Source organism: Colletotrichum chrysophilum (genome assembly GCF_026319265.1).
Source record: "Colletotrichum chrysophilum strain AFK26 chromosome Unknown scaffold_26, whole genome shotgun sequence".
In the NCBI taxonomy this organism is placed as follows: domain Eukaryota; kingdom Fungi; phylum Ascomycota; class Sordariomycetes; order Glomerellales; family Glomerellaceae; genus Colletotrichum; species Colletotrichum chrysophilum.
The window spans coordinates 157,338-176,317 of record NW_026517313.1 but is presented as its reverse complement, the minus strand read 5'-3'; the positions used below and the strand labels follow the sequence as shown (position 1 = coordinate 176,317).

The 18,980-nt window shown below is 54.3% G+C and overlaps 6 protein-coding genes across 6 annotated transcripts; 2 read left to right on the top strand and 4 right to left on the bottom strand.

Annotated features, from left to right (window-relative positions):
• Positions 1-1,061: 1,061 nt before the first annotated feature.
• COL26b_004342 (uncharacterized protein) lies at positions 1,062-4,865 on the top strand (the record flags this gene model as incomplete). Its single annotated transcript, XM_053177220.1, has 3 exons — positions 1,062-1,092; positions 1,175-2,172; positions 2,229-4,865. 3 exons carry the CDS (start codon positions 1,062-1,064, stop codon positions 4,863-4,865), a joined length of 3,666 nt encoding a protein of 1,221 aa, XP_053038816.1.
• Positions 4,866-6,117: 1,252 nt separating this feature from the next.
• On the bottom strand, positions 6,118-7,988 carry COL26b_004341 (uncharacterized protein; the record flags this gene model as incomplete). Its single annotated transcript, XM_053177219.1, has 2 exons — positions 6,118-7,887; positions 7,935-7,988. The coding sequence occupies 2 exons, from the start codon at positions 7,986-7,988 to the stop codon at positions 6,118-6,120; spliced, it is 1,824 nt and encodes a 607-aa protein (XP_053038815.1).
• A 1,865-nt stretch (positions 7,989-9,853) lies between these two features.
• STT3 (oligosaccharyl transferase stt3 subunit) lies at positions 9,854-12,377 on the bottom strand (the record flags this gene model as incomplete). The annotated part of the gene is made up of 4 exons (XM_053177218.1): positions 9,854-10,124; positions 10,176-11,325; positions 11,379-12,053; positions 12,251-12,377. The coding sequence occupies 4 exons, from the start codon at positions 12,375-12,377 to the stop codon at positions 9,854-9,856; spliced, it is 2,223 nt and encodes a 740-aa protein (XP_053038814.1).
• Positions 12,378-13,417: 1,040 nt separating this feature from the next.
• COL26b_004339 (uncharacterized protein) lies at positions 13,418-13,993 on the bottom strand (the record flags this gene model as incomplete). Its single annotated transcript, XM_053177217.1, has 3 exons — positions 13,418-13,491; positions 13,600-13,783; positions 13,973-13,993. 3 exons carry the CDS (start codon positions 13,991-13,993, stop codon positions 13,418-13,420), a joined length of 279 nt encoding a protein of 92 aa, XP_053038813.1.
• Positions 13,994-14,798: 805 nt separating this feature from the next.
• On the top strand, positions 14,799-16,933 carry COL26b_004338 (uncharacterized protein; the record flags this gene model as incomplete). Its single annotated transcript, XM_053177216.1, has 2 exons — positions 14,799-14,921; positions 14,972-16,933. The coding sequence occupies 2 exons, from the start codon at positions 14,799-14,801 to the stop codon at positions 16,931-16,933; spliced, it is 2,085 nt and encodes a 694-aa protein (XP_053038812.1).
• Positions 16,934-17,542: 609 nt separating this feature from the next.
• COL26b_004337 (uncharacterized protein) lies at positions 17,543-18,538 on the bottom strand (the record flags this gene model as incomplete). Its single annotated transcript, XM_053177215.1, has 1 exon — positions 17,543-18,538. The coding sequence occupies one exon, from the start codon at positions 18,536-18,538 to the stop codon at positions 17,543-17,545; it is 996 nt and encodes a 331-aa protein (XP_053038811.1).
• Positions 18,539-18,980: the final 442 nt, after the last annotated feature.

Sequence of the window (18,980 nt, the reverse complement as noted above, 5' to 3'; positions counted from 1 at the left end):
TTCTGCCGAGAAGAAAGTCTAGGACCCTGGCTTCCGGTTCTCAGGGGGTTGCGAGTCGCCACTGAGTGGCTGGCAGGCATGGCTGGGCACCTCAGAGCTGGGCATCTATTGGTGCACGGTGCCTGTCTAGTCCTGCCAGCTACCTGATATACGGGGGGCTAGTGCCTTCTTCGCCTCTCTGTGGCATTCTGGTTCAGCGGAGTTTGGGTTCTGAGCAGGCTGCCTCGTGGACACTGGACGACCCGCCGAGTCTCAGACGGCTGACAGCCAGTGGCTCGTCGCACCCGCGCAAAAAGAGAGACATTTCGCTCTCGAGGCCGACCTTGAGTGCCCACACGCCCACCACGCCCACGCCTTCGCGTCCAGACGCCGTCATCTGACTTGTCGTTGACCATTTCTGCCACGGTCACGTCAACCGCGAGGCAATCGCGTCGATTGATGCATCTTGTTCCCGCGTGTGCGTGTTTGGTCTGTCCCCTGCCTGATACCTGCTATCCATCATTCGAGGTCTTCTCGTGTCTTGCTGTTTGCTGGCATGACGTCCTTGCAGCAGTCTTGATTTATAAAGGACGTTGCTGGGTGACGGCGGAGACAACCCCTCCACCACCAACCATCCACAGTATCCTGCGCAAAGTAACGTTCGCTCGTCAGCTCGCTCGCTCCATCCTTGGCCTCCAATTTCAAGAATCTCTGGCGAACGACGCAAACACGACACGGAACAATACCCCGCCGATCGAGAGACAAGGCGACCGGCCACCGAGTCCGACTTCGAGTCCACGTCCTCCCACACGAAGCCTGTAGCGCCTAAGGAAAAGCCCCCGACGAAAAAGCAAACATCACTAGACCTTGTATGCGCATCTAGGGCTCTCGAAAGCATCACCACTTCTTTCCTTAGCCAACATTAATAAATGCATTATCCGCCACTTCAGTCCAGCCGCGCCTTTTCCTCGCACTGGACTTTTCCGATTAACCCTTTACGCCAGGCCGCCTGTCCCCGGTCTGCGGTCGCGACGGCAGCCTAGACGAGCCTCAGGAGCCTTTTCGTTCGCAAGCTGGTCCCAATGGAGGGTGATGGGTCGCAGCCGACCCAAGGTACGCATTCGTGAGCGTCGGCTACTTGATGCTTCCTCTTGTCTTGTGCTTGCGACCAGACGCTAACCATTTGCTTTTCCAGCTACCCAGAATGTCCTCGATCCCAGGCGCATAGGCAAGCAGAACTCGGGCTTCTCAGATGAGGACATCTCCGACATCATCTGCTTGCTCTACCCACACTCCGATTTCGCCCGCCGAGAGATCCATCGTATCGCCAGGGAACATTCGCCTCATATCATAGTGCGAGCAGAGGCAGACGCTGTGGAGCCTGACTACGAGCAGGAAGACAGGGCCGACCAGTTCCAGCTGACACCTCCGAATTCCGAATATGCCGTGATCCTGAGGTTGTCAGCTCAAACGAAGGATCCCCTCAATGGGTTTCTGTTTGGCCGCAACGTCACTCGCTGCGACATATGTTTTGCCAACGACCCGATGAAGCGCTTGAGCAATGTCCACTTTCGCATCTACGTCAACTCGTACGGAGTCGTCATGCTCGAGGACCAGTCCACGAACGGCACCTTCGTCGACGGCACCCTGCTGCGCGCCAAGTCCAAGGCTCCAAACGAGAAATGCGACACGAGGAGGGTCCTTAGTCACGGCTCCAAGGTCAAGATTCTAATGCATCATGAGGCTCACGACCTCGAGTTTTTGGTTAGGTTACCCAAGAGGCAGGGCGAATATGATCGCGCGTACATCTCAAAATTGGAGGAATACTTTGACAATATGGAGCGCTTGCGTCAAAAGCAAAATGAGACCATCACCCCTGGTCCAGGCGGTCACGTCGACCTCTTCAACGCACCTAGAAGACAGCAAAATGCCGTGCCGCGGAGGATAGCGTTGCCATCCGGACCGACCCAGAGCAATACAGAGAGGTTCTCGAGGGAATGGGATGGATCCGGCAAGTACAACCGCATCAATACGATTGGTAAGGGAGCATTTGCCGTAGTATACAAGGTCACCTCCAAATTTGACGGCAACCCCTATGCTGCCAAAGAGCTCGACAAGCGTAGATTCATCAAGAACGGGGTTATGGACCAGAAGGTGGAAAATGAGATGAAAATCATGCAGAGGCTTGAACATGTAGGCTGCGCTTCCCTCCATCTTGCCCGTACCTGCAGATCACTGACCGTGAACAGCCAAACATTGTTCGATACATCGAGCACTTCGACTGGGAAAACCGTCTATTTATCATCATTATGGAGTTCGTTGGCGGCGGCGACTTGGGGAAGCTCATCAGCACCAGGGGGCCCTTACAAGAGAAATCTGTGAAGCAGATGGCATCTCAACTGCTCAGCGCTTTGGCACACTTGCACGAGAATCACATCACCCACAGAGATGTCAAGCCCGACAACATTCTGATTCACTCACTGTCCCCATTCGATGTGAAGCTGACCGACTTTGGGCTCTCGAAAATGGTGGACAACGAGCAAACTTTTTTGCGGACCTTCTGCGGCACACTGCTCTACTGCGCACCAGAAGTATACTCGGAGTACGCTGAATACGATGATCAAGGGCGTCGGCACCCGCGCAACAGGGTCAAGCGCGCTGCTGTAGGGCAAAGATATGACCATGTCGTCGACGTCTGGTCGCTTGGTGGAGTTTTGTTCTACGCCCTCACTGGCTATCCGCCGTACCCCGTTAAGAACGGTGTGAGCCACTCGGAGTTGCTTCACACCATCATGACGCAGCAACTTAACACGACGCCGCTAGTGAGGGCCAACATTTCTCAGGACGGCATCGAGTTTCTTCGTCTGATGCTGGAGAAGCGACCGGAATGCCGTGCGACGGTCAAGGACTTGCAGTCCCATCCATGGCTGGGGGCTTTCCGAGTCAAGTCGCAGCCAAGCATCGACCAGTCATTTGATGAAATTACGGATGAGGAAGAGGAGCTCCAGATCAACGCCTCACAGCTCAGCTTGCAAGACGGACAATCCCGCACGCTGGCTGACGAGGAACCACAATTCGAGGATGTAGTCGACGACGACATTGTAGACGACTTCATAGAGGAGGATTCCGAAAAGGAGAACGGCACGTTCGGGCCTCCTGGGCAAGGAGCTCAGCCGAAATTGTTCGGGGAAGTCAATGTGTCGGCTGTTGGAAGTTCCGGGGTAATACCAGAGGACCGCCTCAACCTGGGCGAGTCGAGTATTATTAGCGGTGAAAGCCTGGAGACGGAGATTCGGGACAGCTATGACTCGGGAGACGTCTCGACCATTATCGGACAGAAGCATCCCAGTAGTGGGGCAAGACTATCCGTCTCTGCTGCCGAAGGTCAGTCCGTGGATCAACTGCAAAGCTTGGTCAGGAATGTCGCTTCGCAGAGCCTCGGTGCTACGGAGGCTGATTTCCAGATGAAATCTGCAGCAACTTCGCAGGTAAACGGCACATTCTACACCGCCAGCAAAAGGAAGCCGTCATCTGTCGACACAAGCGATGAGTTCGAACCAAGACCTCGGGAGAAGCCAGCCTTCAAACGCCTAAAGTCTGAAGGGAATCTTGATGCCCTGGTGGACCAAGAGATAGAGGAGTACAAGCTTCTTGCTTCAGTGCCACAAATCAAGAGACTCGAATCCGGGCGTCAAATCGACAAGCCTTACAACAAGATTGGCTTCTGGGGAAGCAACCTCGCCAGCTGGCATCTGAGATATCCCGAGATGACCCAGCTCCAATATGACATGTTCGACCGAGCAGCTCAATCACGGGGCGAAAAGTTCGAGCCTGGCCAGTCGCCCCTGTGGGAATTGGCTTTCAAGTACTTCCCTCCAAGCAACGGCCTGCCGGCGCTGCACGTCAACGAAGCGTCAACCATCAACGACACAAAGACAATGCTGAAGCGGGACGATAGAAAGGTTTTGGACGGAGCTGAGTGGGACATTCCTGCCACGGCACCCCCGGCGGAAGAGGATTCGCTTCCAGATACCTTGCCTCCAGAAACCCAAAACATCATCGTTCCGATACAGGAGGAGAGGACGAGGACGAAGCGAGCCGTTGCTGTTCTCGAGTCATCGCCTGGATCGGTCGTTTCTGGAATCTCTGTCCCAGTTAATGAAATCGTCATGTCTTGGGGCAGAGGACCGGAGAACATGATTATATATGATCCAAAGACGGAGATAAGAGTTCCAAAATACGCAGCCAAGATCGTCTTGTGGAAGGATGGCTTTGACCCCAACAGGTGGCGACGGGAACAGCCTTGGGACAAGAACGACACCGGGGCTGGCTATACATTTTATCTCTCGACAAAAGCCACCAACGGCGTTCTCCTCAACGGCTACGGTCTTCCGTCGCACGACTGCAAGAACCCCACCGGTGCAGCTCGCAACTGGATACCCATCTACGATGGCGACGAGATTGTTGTTTGGGGAACGCCTGCCGATACAAGTCAGACCAAAGTCACCTTCCGGTGCTTCTGGGGCGACTCGTCCCGGCCTCGCCCGGAAGACGTACCCCTCCAACGTGTTTCCTCATCGACGGCGCGCAAGCTGGACGAGGCCAGCGCCAAGGCTGAACGGCGAATCCGGACGGACGCGGAGAAGAGTCGGCTTCTGAGCGAGGCGGCCGAGGAGTATGGCGAGAGACGAGCTAACATTGAGAGGGAGCGCGAGCGCAGTCGCTTCTTTGAAGAGAAGCGCCTCGAGGCTGTAAGGTACGTGGCGCTCAGGACGGCATCCAGACGCGGATCGCCGGCCAGCGCGCCCCCGACGGCCATGAGGGGGCAGACACCAGGTTTGGGAGTTCCGTCGCCACTACAGGATTCCCAGAGCCCACCCAAATAGGATGCCGGTAGGGCAAGGTCAGACGTCCGTAGTCAATCACCACGCCACCAAGGATCCAGAAAGCCTGGTCGTCGCAGGCCACCTCGTTGATCCGTAGGTTGGGGGCGCCTTTCAAGGAGCTGAATGGTCGGCGGTAGAAGTTATTTAGATGGTGTATAAGGTGCTCAAGCGTTGCGAGAAGAAAGAGAGAGCGAGAGAGAGCACGAATGCAATATCAGTACAGGGCATCATTAGAGTACATGTTTTGGAATAGCCTGCTATGGGCATTCCAGGTTAAGGGCTGGTCAGGATTGGGGAAGAGACGGGAAAAAGTCTGTTCCGGGCAGGCAAGAGTAGGATAGATGACTACGAAAATCATGAATGCAAAAAGACATTGATACCTTGACATTCGCTGTCCGGGCTACGGAAACGCAAGCGAGAAGATGCAGAATCCATCGTTCGAGCTCAGGAGAACGGTCTTCAGTGTCTAATCTAGTCGTCAATTGCTTTTGTCAGAGTATAGCTAGCTAAGTACGATTGACAGTCTGCTGTCTTCTTCCTCAATTCTCTGTGCAGAAAAGTAGAAGGCAGCCTCCACCCAGTGAAGTTCCCAAAAGGAAGCAGTCCAACGGCCATGTAAAAGTACCTCCAATCAAACCCAACAAAGAAACCTTGCGGTTGATGCCCAATCCTGTGCTCGAGTACCAAAAGAAGCGTACCCTGAGTTGCTTTGCAGTGGCAATGTGCCCAAAGAGTCTCGAGGTTTCGTTCCCATCCATACCCACACCGCCCAAGAACACTCCTTGCAAAGCCCATACTGCCAGTTTTGCAGCGCACGTCGACGTCGTTGAAGTGACCGAGCTCTGCAATCGCCGCTCTAAGAAACCCGGTAATGCATGAGGTGAAAGTCAAAAGAAGGGGTCTGCTGTCGTTGAATTAAAGCTGCGTGTCGAGCAAGGGTGTCGGTCCGCGGCGAAAGTGTTGATGTTTCAAGAAGGGGGGATAATCAATGAAAAAGGACTAGAAATGACAAACAGAAGGAAAAAGAAAAAAGAAAATAAAAGTCGAACAGGCGTACAAGACTGATTATTCCGTAGCAACTTCTGCAAATCGTGTGCGGCAGAAAGTAAAGTCGACAATGTGTGTTCGCTGGTGCCTTTGTAGTGCCGGATGGCAATATGATTGGTTCCGAGCGAGAAAGATTCAGACATCGCGAACTAACTTGTCTGTCTGTTTGATATCTTTGAAAGACATGGTCTGAGGGTGCAGCGTCTTAGACTGAGCTGGTGCTACACCAGGGGACGTAGTCGTCATAGCCGGGGATGAACATGGTCTGGACTTCGCTCTTAGACATGTCGTCAGGGATCTCCATGGCAAAGCCGACAGGGGGGGGCTTCGGCTCGTACAACGAAGACTGCGTGTGGCCGGTAGCGGTGGAATCAGAAGGATTGTCGGCGTCGCAGGGAGTCTCGTGCACGTAGTTAGGTGCTTGACGAGTATTGCGGCTGCTTGAACCAGAAGAGAAACGGTTCGATCTGCCAGGAGCTTGGCCTTCGTACGATTGGCGGTGTTGATTCCAATTATTATTCGCAGAATGCGGATGGTGATCGTGTTGTCTGTTGCGGGAGTCGGGGTGATGATGGCTCGAATCCTGACCGTTCCAGGACGATGGCTGGTATGATACGTTGAATGGAGCGCTTTCACTACTTTGATCAGAAGTCTGAGGCAGATCTTGGAAGCCGCGCTGGGGCTCTTCAGTGCTGCTGTTGAAAGAGGCTGGCTGGCGGTTACCAGAACGAGCTGATTGAAAGTCCCAGGCACCACAAGGTTCTGAGAAGCGAGAGCTGTCCGCATGGTTGATGTAGGAGGCTCCATCGTAGTCGTCAGACCAGCTGGTGTCACGATGCTCTCGGAAGCCATCAGTGGCGTCGACGTGTTCATACAGCGTGGAGGCATCATCGCAGCCCGAGTAGTTCATGGAGCAAGGCTGATTCTCCTTTCCAAGGTTGCGCTGAGAGCTGTTCTCGCCTCTTCGTTGCGACCATCTGTCTCTGGGGTCTGAAGTCCGGTCGTTGAAGGTTGAACCTGAGCCTTGGGATCTTGAAAAGTTGCCGCAGCTGCCGGTCGATCGATCGGTCGAGTGACAGTCTTTGGCAGTGTATAAAGTACTGGGATGCGATTGCATTGAACTAGCATTGCCAGCCAACGAACTGCAGTTGAAAGTGTTGGATGCCGCAAAGCCGTCATATCCGACAGTCGGGACGCTCCAAGAGTTGAAGCTTTCCTCATCGACGCTATAATGCTGAAGATGATCGCGTCGGGCACTGAAGCCGTCCGGGTCTCGCAAGGGAGCTTCGAGTGGGATAGCTTTCTTGCCGTCCCCAAGAGCCTCGTGGTACTGCTCAGATCGGAAGTTTGCGTAGCTGTCATCGTTCTCGGAGTGTTCATGTTGCCAATACGTAGGGGACGTGCGAACCTCCACGCGCTCGTTAAAGGTGGCTCTCTTGGACGGGGAGATTTGGTCTGAACAATACGACGATCCGACGCCAATAGCACTGTCTTTCGTATCGTCCACGCGTGGCAGAGGGTTGATCTGCGGGCTGGGAGTGCGAGGGATAGCAGCAGAGGTCTGCTTTACATGCGAAGTCTGGCCATCTGAAAGTGCCTCTCTGTGATCTGGCTGGCAAGTCGTTGCACTGGAGGTGTCCTCAACTGTTGGAGACTTGTAGCTGCTGTTGGCAACGGATTCGATATTGTCGTGAATGATCCCATCGTGAAGCCCGGCAGTAGACTCTCGAGTAATAGGTGCGTATCGGTCAGAGCGGCGCTTGCGCAGCCGATCCTGGACGGATCTTGAAGGCGAGATATCAACAGAATCATTGCTGAAATTCTGCGAGCCTCCCGCGCTGTTTGCAGTACCGTACTCAAGCCTGCTCTGATCATCCGTGTTCGCGTCATGTTGTCGGACAAAGCGGTCAGGAGATTGCGGGCGAAGAGTGTCGTCAGAGTCTTCCTCCAAATTATCGTCGCTCTCATCGGACGACTAGGGCTGTTAGCAAGACTCTACAATTGCATGAAGTGCAGACTCACGAAGCCGAGGACAGTCTCGGCAGGAGTGACTGCCTTTTTGAACTTCCGCTTCATGCAGTGGGCGCAAAAGTTCTTGGCGGGCTGATGGCCGCGTTTGACGGGATGCTGCTTGTTGAAATGGGATGAGCGAGCAAAGCCACAACCGAAGCAAAAATTACCGTACTGCTTCAGCTTCCTGTAGTCACTGCTGGCAAGATGCTTTTCGTGGCATGAGTGACAAAAGTTGCGCCAGACTGGTTCTCCAACCCGAAATTTGCGGATCTTGTGGTGCTCATCAGAACGGCGGATACCACATCCGCAACAGTAGTAGCCATCATTGTTGTCGTCGAGGTGAACAGGAATCTCGGTCTCCTAGTCGCGGGATTTCTCTTTTCTGACGCTCATCCTGTCGCACTGTACATCGCTTGGATGGTCACCTTGAACCTGCGTTGTTGAAGAAGTGTACGACGCAGGAGATGTGATCAAGCTCGTATCAGCGTGAGAATAAGTCATGCGGATATCTTGAGGGTAAGCTGACGCGTAGCGTCCATCATTTTCACCGGCTGTAATTCTCGTGGCAGTCTGCGAGGACGCCTTAGGGCCGCTGGTCGCGCGGCTTGATCTAATACGTCTCCGGCGAGGCTCCCCTTCGCGATGCTTGCAATCGTGGTGGTTTTCTGCCCGTTGAGCGTGTCCCCCGTGAGGTGAACTGTCCCTTGCGTCTGTTTTCTCTTGTCAGTCTGACCCTCGAGAGCGAGAGCAAATATCCAAAAGATCTCACAATGAGAGCGGGAATGCTCCGTTCCGCCTGCTTTGAGAGCTCGCGCGGGCTCTCTCGGCGCCATGTTTGCTCTTGATGCCGTCACTTCTTGCAAAGCTTGCGCGGTCCTGCTACGAGAGTCAGTGAGCAATTCGGATGGTATTTTCGTCGTAGGTAGGTTGTTCTGGTAGCCAAAGGTTGGAGGTGCGTCGAAGGGTGAGGTGTGGAAGGGACGACTCCGGGGTAAAGTGGGCCAACCAAGCTCCTTCCTCCTGGCAAGACCCCAGAGCTCCGCTCCCACCACACTTGCGCAGGCCATCGACAGCAAGCTAGAAGAACTCGAACATCCAGAGTAGGTACGTACCGATCGATATTGCCATCTCTCATGGGTGCAAGCCTCTGGGAGGTGCTGCGTTTGCCCCCCCTTTTGAGGGCATTCCAGAGTTTAGCCATGAGCAACTCGGTGGCGGCGATGCATCCGTGCCAGTGAAGAGCAGTGGAAAATGAGGACCGCAATTGAATGCCAATGCCGTATCCGGCTGATCAAATGAGGGAATGAGGCAAAGATACTAGGGGGTAAATGTCGACGCTGGTGGTTGACCACACAAAAGTTGGTGATGGGTAATTAGAGAGGTCGAGGTCTAGGAGAAGACAATCAGGAAGAGAACAAGCCAGGAGTCTAGCTAGGTCTGATATTAGGGCTACTACCGCTCTGGGGTTACGGCCTGATAATCTAGAACAGGAAACACGAGGTTCACGATGCCTACCCTATTAACAAGACAGTGACTTGGTCTGAGACTTCCTGAAGAAGCAGGGGCTCCTCTTAAGTAGATAAGTGCATGAGATCCTAGATGTTCTAGCACATGTACACGTTAGATGCCAGGCCATGGTGTCATTCAAGACAGATGAAAACGGATCGCCTTTCATCTCATAATGTTGCTATAATTTCAAAGTACACATCAGTGGTGAAGCTATCTTCACTTCCACTTGATGGCACACCACTTTAGATCAAAGGGAAAGGCAGAGAGAATGGTCACAAAGAACAAATCATGATCGGATATTGTACATTTACCAGAGTGTGCTTTTTTGTCTACAAGTGGAATCTAATGCCACCTTATCCCAGTCCTGATACAAAGAAATTGAGAAATGCTCTCGGGTAGTCATGGTCAGAGCTACCACTTTAGTCCACTCTGAGGACTCTGGGGCCGCGTTTCTTCTTCAGCGCCTTCTTCTTCTGGCCTCTTTCAAAGGCAGCAGCAGCCGCGTGGTCACGGCCGACATTGTCAAGGTCCTTGACCTTGTAGATACGGATGATCCAGTTCTCACTGGTGAAGGCCTCATCCAAGGTATTGAGGGTAGGGCCAACGTCGGGAAGGCGGACACCACGGACACGGTCCTGGGCCTGACCCTGAGGGAAGAGCGAGTTGTAGTTGTAGTACGACATCTTGTACCTAAACGGTTGTCAGTAAGTGTTGCTTAGCAGTGAAGAAGGAGATACTCACATCAAGCTGTTCTTCATGGTCTCAGTAGCTCCGTCGTCGACTCTGTATTCGCCGCGGGGGGTGAAGAACTTGCGCTCCTGAACCTCCTCAGGCCAGATACCCTCAGCGATACGAACCATCCACAAGAACTTGTTGATATCATCTCCGGAGTAGCCCAGAAGACCGCCAAAGACGACAAGCACGTAGTCAACCTCGTGCTGGCGCATGATAGGGTAGCTGACCTCCTCGCGAGAGCTCATCGCCTTACCAACAGTCGCGATGTGAGTGTTGTTCCAGGTGTTGTTGTCAACCAAGGTAGGGCGGTCCGCCATACCACCAATCTGGTAGCCGTAGTCCCACCAAGACATGATCTTGGCGTCCTCCTTGGTGTTCTGGCGGAGCCACTGGTAGGCCTCACGGTAGTCGTCAATGATGTGCTGGCTGCCGTCGGGCATTCTGCTCGCAAGAACGACGGAAGGCGACGAGTAGGCATTGGAGGTAACCCAGGTGCAGTGGAGAACGAAGAGCAGCAGGAAGATGGACATGCCACCAACAACGAGACCCTTGGACAGGAAGGTGTAGATACCGACAAGGGGCTTGCTGGTCGACTTGAGGCCGCTGTGCTTGGCCTTCTTGAGAGCCGCCTCGGTGGCCTCGTCACCCTTGTAATCCTCAGGGTTAGGAGACTTGGCGACCATGTAGGTGTCCAGGATCGACGAAGCAGCAATGGCAGCTGCAACGCAGACAATAGGGGTCAGAGTGAGCATCAAGCGCACCATGACACCGGCGAAGTAACTGCCGAACAGGGCGTAAACAATGACGAAGACGTGCTCGTCCTTGAGGTCCTGGAAAAGCAAGTAAACACCGGCGGGGAACAGCCAGATAAGCAGGTTAAGGTCGAAGAAGAACGCAGGCCAAGCGGTGGGCTGGTGCTCAGAGACGGATGCGATAATGGGAATGTGAATCTTGGCGTATCCGGTATCCCACAAGGAGTAGAAACGGCCGCCCCAAGGAGCAATGTAGCCGAGAGAAGTCAAGGCGACCAGACCAGCCAGCGCAAGACCGAAAGTAGCAGCCAGGAAGGTGAAGACAAAGGTCTGGAACTGACGGCTGGGAATGGCGCTGCGGACATAGTCGATGAAGGCGATCAGCTGCAGGAAACCGAACATGCCTGTATCGTGCGTGTTAGCTAAGGCGTCATAAAAAAGTGACAATTCGGCATACCCAAAGCAGGCATGTGCTCGCTAGTCTTGACAGGCAGGAAACCGACGAAGGGAATCTGCATGCTGGCCAGAGTGCCCAGAGCGTACCAAGTGGTGTAGCTGACGTAGAGACGGGTGCTGTAGCGGCCCATGCAGACCAAGGTCAAGGCATGCAGAGGAAGCATGCAGGTGATGAAGGCATAACCACCCCAAGAGGCGACCATGTAGCCGTAGGCGAGGGCGCAAAGAGCTCCCCAAAGCATGGAGCCCAGCTTCAATGCCTTGATCCACAGGTAGAAGGTGAAGACGAGAAGGAAAATGGCGATAGCTTCGTTGTCGTAACTGCCAGCAACGGATCGAGAGATGTAACCGGGAGAGATACCCATGAAGGCCGCAGCAAGGAGACCGGCCGAGGGGGATGTGGTCATCTCATTCGTAAGAAGGTAGGCAGCGTAGGCCGTGAGGCCGGAGAAAGCGGGCGCGAGAAGAACGCAAATGTTGCGAATATCGACGGGGACGGTAAGAGCTCGAAGCGCATGGTAGATGGCGCCGCTGGTCACCATCAGACCAGGGTAGAGGGTTCCTCCAGTAACCCGACCAAGAGGATGCCATGTGCGGTCATCAAACCAATCCCAGAACTTGTAGAATCCATTGGCTACAAGGTATCTGGTGGCTCTGAAGTTGAACCAGGGATCGACTGCGGATAGTCAGTACGTGTCTGCAGGAAGGAGGTCGCGACGAGGGAAACCGACATTCGTGAATAATACTCTCGAAGCCTGTTCAATCGAGATTAGCATAGTTTCTTGAATTGAGAAGTTGCAATGCATGAAGCAGCCACCAGTCGGCCAATTGGCGCTGGAGGCGATCGGGAGCAACGTGTCGAGGGGCACTTACGAATGACGGAAAAGAGACGGCTTGCAATGGCGGCAGCTGCGATCAAGCCCAAGATGATGACTCTGAGAAGAGTTCTTGTGTTCTGCGCGCTGCCTCCGGAGAGGGTTTCCAGAGGTTGGGCCGTCATCGTGGCCACGGGTGGTGAAGAAAGGCAGTGGCCGTGAAGTTGGTGAAGATTGCGTAAGGTACGGGATTGTAGCTGGCGACGACCACCTGTCTCACAGAGACCTGAGAAGGACAGCTTGGAGCTTATGCACCTGAATCGGTTGTGTAGGGGAGGTGCGCACGGTCCATGGGGAGCCGCCGTCCAATCCGTCCCGCTGGCAGTTGCGACCGACAGTCGTGGCTTCCGTCAGCCATTCAAGGAGGTGGGGGTCACGTGCTTCGGACTAAGGATTTCCCAGCGGCGTGGGAGCCGAGCCCAGCTGTGGGTTCAGGTTCCCGTCCTGTCCAGGTCCGGGGTGGCCGGTGCTCCGGCTCTCGGCCGTGACAGTGAGATGGCAGAGAAGATGCGCTTGACAAATTGAAGTAGTGTTGATGTCAAGTCCTGGGTTATCGTTATGTAGCTTTTGCTAAAAGTCTTCCTGATCCCACAGATTTGCGTTGTGGAAGACCTAAATTATTCCCAACGTGTCTAGAATCAGTATCCCTAGATACAGTTCAACGTGGTAATCATTGGGCAGCTTGCATGCGACAGCTTTCCAAAGATAACACCAAAAAATACCAGACGTCAGCTCCAGCATATCTGGCGAGTTGATTGAGGGGTTGCAAGGCAACTGCATCCTCTACAATTCGTGGGGCTCGCCCTCAAGGCTAATACCATGCCTTAACGTATCTAGGTGCTTTGTATACGATGATTCCTATCAAGACCGTGTTGTATTGTACAGAAGAAATTTTGATCGATGGAATCCAATGGCTCGTTCCTTGGAATTGTCATCTAGTAAAGCGTATTGTACACATGTACATCGGGTAAACAGAGGCGTAAGGAAAATGTCTATGCAGTAACGTCGGGCGTGGTGCCAACCATGCACCTACTGCGGCCGAAAGACCAGATTATGCGTCCCTCGGTGGACTCTTTGTGTTCTTTTCGCGCAGGCGTATCCCCAATCCTGACCCCGTCTATCCGTTGTGCAAGCCGTCCTCTCCCCTCTCATACAATCCCCAACCTCACGGGTTCTGCTTGACCAAGTTGTTGAAGTAGGCCTCAAGATCAAACTTGGGGTCCATGGGGTCAACGTTGACTGCGCGGGCAGTTAGTTTCCAGACTCAACAGCTAGCTGACATCCAGTGTGTCGCGTGCGAATTGCGCAAATGTGCCACTGCAAAGCCCTCGGCTAAGGAATACGCACCTCCGGCATCCGCAGCCTTAACGGGCGAGTTCTTCTTTGCGAACTCGGCCTTGGCCTGCTCTATCAACTTCTCCTTGCGCTCATACTCCTTCTGGGCGGCCGCAGCCTTCTGGCTTGAGGTGATGGATCTTTGGTGTGTGAAGCCGTAGAAAATGCCCAGGCCAAGGGCCGTGTAGCGGAGCACCTATAAAGTCCATCAATCAGCCAATGATTCCTGAATACTATAACAATTATCGGTTTCGTGGTCGGGTCGGGTGACGATGGAGGCTTGCCGGCTCAGGGAGGAGGTGGTAGCTGAAGGGGGGGGGGGGGTCTCGCATCAAAGGATGCAGGCCGAGGGCGAGAAATAGAACGATAGGCGGGCGGCACGTACGTTAACTCCTGAGGAAGACATTGAGGGCAATTGCGTGGATTGCGCGACTGCTTTCAGGAGGGAGCGAGCGATGGAAAGGACAGTGCGCGGGTTGACAATGGCTGCCAATTGACCCTATTCGGAGCTCTGTCGAGAGGGAATTACGTTAGAGACGCAAGGTGTGAAGTTTTGAAAATATGCTCGGGAAAACTCGCAGATTTTCCACTGCTAGGCCGTAAGGTCACTCCGGGCCTTGGAGCTCGGACGGGGGATTCCAGCCCAGCAGCATCCATCGCTAGTGGCCAGCGGCTCAGCACCAGGTCGCCATGCTGAGCGGGAGCTTACAGCGGCTGCTAAGGAACTTTCCATCGCTGCGTGGCAGGGGCCCTTGGGGGAGGTTTTGCCGGTCCTTTGCCGAAACGGCCCAATCACGTGCACTAATTTGCTTCGAAGGTTAGCTCCAGCGCTGTGGAAATATCCCCAGGCCGCTGTCTTTAGGGACCAGTGCAACTTTAATGCAGGGGCAGCTAAAGTACCTCTCACCAGTTAATTAGCAGACAAGGTACCTCTTGAACAGGGCCCGGGGTTCCTGCTGGAATCGCGACAGGAAGGACAACGCGCATTGAAAGGAATCCCCATCAAACCAAACGACGCTACCGCCTCCAATACAAACATTCGTCACCCGCAGATCTTCAACAGGAGTCAAGCCCTCTCGTCCACGCAGCCTGTTGACCTTCTCAACCCATCTGCGAAGTTCATCCACTTTCGCAACAGTCGGACCCTTCACCCGCGATTCCTCGTCACACTTAGCAAGCGAGTCCCGCCATGGGAATAAGGAGACAATAAGATGCAACAGAGACGAGATGAAATCTTGGCGAAGAAGGCGAAGCTCGCGGAGCTGAAGCGGCAGAGAGAACTCCGCGCAACTCAGGCCACAGCAAGCCGGGGAAGCTCAGGGAGTCCAGGCGATGTTGGTTGAAGCTGAACTCCTGCCCGCGCAGCTTGCTAATGTGTACGCAGCTAGTGTCGCCTATCCCAGGACGAGCCGAGAACCGCCGCGATATCGAAACTTTGATCAACAGCTTGGTCGGAGAAAGTAGGCCTGGATCCACGACAGGAGGGGCTGCGTCGCCGGCTCGTAGGGGCAGTCGGCCGAACAGTGTCCTGAGCGCTGGCGAGCTGAGCATCGATGCGGCTTCGGAGTTCACGACAACTACCAGTGGCGTACCACCTCCATCCTCGGTTCCAGCTGCACCACCTGTTCAATTGAGCCTCACTACCGCGCCTCTAACCACGATATACGAATGCCCGCCCTCTCCCGTGAAGGAGGTACATTCTTACAGCAAAGGAGTGCAGACGGCCGAGGATTGGACCCCGCCTACACGAGACAGAGGTCAATCGTTTTCCGATGATGAGGAGCCACCCGTCACGTCGACACCCAACAAGCGGCTGAGTCGCCGACAACGCGATAGGGAAGAGGAACTGAGACAGGATATCAGAAGGGAGGTCGAAGAAGAGCTGAAGGCGTCACTGGATCTGCTCAAAGATGGGGTCCTTCCTCACGATGCGCCCGCCAAGGTCAACTATCCTATGCGCAAACTTACTGGCGAAGAGCTGGAGGCTGTCACCGGTGCTCCCGACTTTGCAGACTTCCTTGAAAAGTCAACCAAGGTCATTGAGAGAGCATTGGACCAAGAGTACGATGTTCTCACGGACTACGCACTCCAAGGCCATGACGTGGACGACGAAGATGACGAGAGCGGTAATGTCGGAGGCAAGGGCCGGCGGAGAGTCAAAGAGGTGGCTCAGTTCTACGATGAGAGGTGGTCTAAAAAGCGAATGATCAGCAGCATCGACTTCTCACACCACCATTCCGAGCTGATGCTGGCGTCATACACAAAGAACCCTACTGCCCCGCATGAGCCGGACGGCCTGGTCCAGGTATGGAGTCTGGCTCTGCGAGACAGACCGGAATATGTCTTCCACGCTCAGTCCGATGTTCTCACCGCCAAGTTTTCGCCGTATCACCAGAATCTCATTGTTGGTGGCACATACAGCGGCCAAGTCCTCCTATGGGATATGAGAGCGAAATCAGCGCCCGTTCAGAAAACGCCTCTCACAGGATACGGCCATACGCATCCCATTTACTCCGTAGACATCGTTGGTACGCAAAACGCAAACAACATCATCTCGACTTCTACGGACGGTGTGGTTTGCGGTTGGAGTATGGACGTGTTCGCCCAACCACAGGAGTTGCTGGAGCTCAAAGCGCCCCCTGGATACAAGTTGGACGATGTGAGCCCTACATGTTTGGCGTTCCCGCAGACCGATCCTACCTTCTTCCTTGTCGGCAGTGAGGAAGGCACAATCTTTCCTTGCCACAGATACGACCGCGCCGGTGCGAAGGCTGGTGTAGATGCTAGAGTCAGCTACAAGGGCCATACCGCGCCGGTCATGTCCGTCGACTTCCATCCCGCCCGAGGTCCCGTGGACCTGGGTGATCTGGTACTCTCTTCCTCCCTGGACTGGAGCGTTCGTTTGTGGAAGGTTCGCGCGCCGGCTGCAACATCGACAGCGGGAGGTGAGCCATCGGTCTCGCCCCTCATCGACTTCGTGCGGGAAGACGTCGTCTACGACGCGCAATGGTCTCCGATCAAGCCTAGCGTTTTCGCGTTGGTTGATGGAGCAGGATGGCTGGAGCTGTGGGACATCACCGTGGAGACCGAGGAGCCTGTCGCGAGAATTTCGCCAAGCTCTCGCAAGGATGGTAGGACCATGCTTGCGAAGAGCTTGAATAAGCTTGCCTGGGAGCCGTCCGAGGGCAAGCGTCTGGCCACGGGAGGTATTGATGGAGTTTTGACCGTCTTCGAGGTGGCCTCTGGTCTCGGTGGCAGGGACGATCTGAAGGCAGAAGAGTGGACAAACGTGAAGAAGCTGGTCAACAGAGTTGAGGCACACGGCCTGAATGGAGCGATGGTGTAGAGAACTACTGTGGACTTTGCGTGTACTCATTCAGAGTGGGAGTCACAACTATTCGATTTGTTGGTAAAAGGCGTCTTCCTGTATACCCTGATACCGTGAGCAGCAGCATTCAGCATGCCAATTTACTAGATGAAATCTTCAGCTTCTCAGTCTGTCAACCGCTAAACATCTGCTTTTGTTCATTAACATGAGTACGTGGTCGGTTTCCACCATACCCACTCCACAAGTCGCCAAGAAAGCAAGCATTACCGGGATCGTCTGCTTAGTCATCACTTGAATAAATGAGCTTAGCCGAAGCTGACTTTTTTCGCCCATTTTCTCATCAACATCTTCGTACATTTTGCTGCAAACGTAGCTTGTCTGCAGGTCACGCAGGCATTCCACAGTCATGGTAAGTTTATTGCTGACATCTCTTACTTCACTGGCACTATGATGAGCGAACAAGAATTCTGCAATGCTGAAGGCCTTCCGGCCGTCCTGTGGATAAAATCTTTGCCTCACATGCAACTCTGAGCCAAATCTTATTATGCCCCTGTTCAATTATCTTACTTGACGTACAGAGAGCCGGGCTAATGTTTCAAAGCATTCAAAACAGATGATATAGGCCTCTCATGTGTTGATGGGAGCTCCGGCAGGGTAACGACCACCGGCAACCTCAAACTTGGCCAGTGTCGCGTCAATCTCTGCCAGCTCCCCGTCTGTAAACTCCACTGCTGCTGCTTTCGCGTTCTCGTTGACTCTATCCGCCGTTGTTGCGCCGGGGATGGGAATTACCATGGGCATGCCGGGCTTCTTGGAGATGGCAAGGGTCCAGCCGATGGCGAGCTGAGCGGGAGTGACACCCTTCTTGGCCGCCAGCTCCTCGACCTGCTTGACGAGCTTGAGGTTGATGTTGAAGTTTTCCGGCTGGAAGCGCGGCATGTGGCGGCGGAAGTCACCCTCGGGAAGGTCCTCGAACTTCTTGATCTCGCCGGTCAGCAGGCCACGGCCGATGGGTGAGTAGGCGATGAGCGGGATGTTGTGCTCCGCGCAGGCAGCGGCAATGCCGTTAGAGAGGACGTCGGTCGAAAAAAGGCTGAGCTCGACCTCGACGCCGACAATCTTGGCGTGCTTGACGGCCTCCTGGATCGTCGCGGCAGAGACCTCGGAGAGGCAGAGGCCGCCGACCTTGCCGGTATCAATGTACTCCTTCTGGATGACGCCGAACGTGACTTCGAGGGGCGTGTTGGCGTCGCGGCGCGCGCACTCGAAGATGTCGATCTTCTTACGGCCCTTGAGCTGGGTGATGATGTTATCCAAAGAGCGGCGGATGCCCTCCGGCGAGCCGTCTGGGTGCAGGTTCTGAACATTGACCCCGCCCTTCCAGCTGACGACGACCTTGTCAGCGTCTTCGGGGTACTTTGCAAAGTAGCGCTCGAGGAGCGTCATGCTATTGTACTCTGGCTTTCCATAGAATTCGCCCGCATTCCAGAAGTTGTTGCCATTCTGAAGGGCGGCACGCATGGCCTCGAAGGCTTGTTCCTCAGGAGCAGGCTTTGCGCGCCAGGTGAGGCCCATGAGACCGTAGCCGATGGGGCCAATTTCTTGTCCGTTGATTTGAACCATTGTGGTGGTGCTATGCGAGTGCTCGTTTCAAGTTACTTTGAGTGACTTATCGTGGCTGCGGGGTTATGGTGCAGTGTAAATGATGAGTTGTGCGGGTTGTTGTTGATTGAGAGGATTGAATCGGCGGGGGGCTTGAAGACGTTATATAGAAGCCTATGGAACGTCTCAGTGTGATATCACCAACTTGGGTTCTCACGGGAGCAAACTGGGCCGCTGTGGACAAATACCGAAGAGCAGCCTCAAATCATGACGATGGCGCGAGGTACATTCGTGCCGCCAGCGCCGTAGCTCCGCCGGCCGTGGGGGCGCCTGAGCAGTGCTGTCGTTCATTGGAGACGTTGGGGTGAACGCCCATCGGCTTTAGCTACAAAGCAAATCCTCCATTTCCGATCGCTCGGGATTGTCTCCAATTGAAGGCGAGACCTGGACTTAAGCTTCTTAT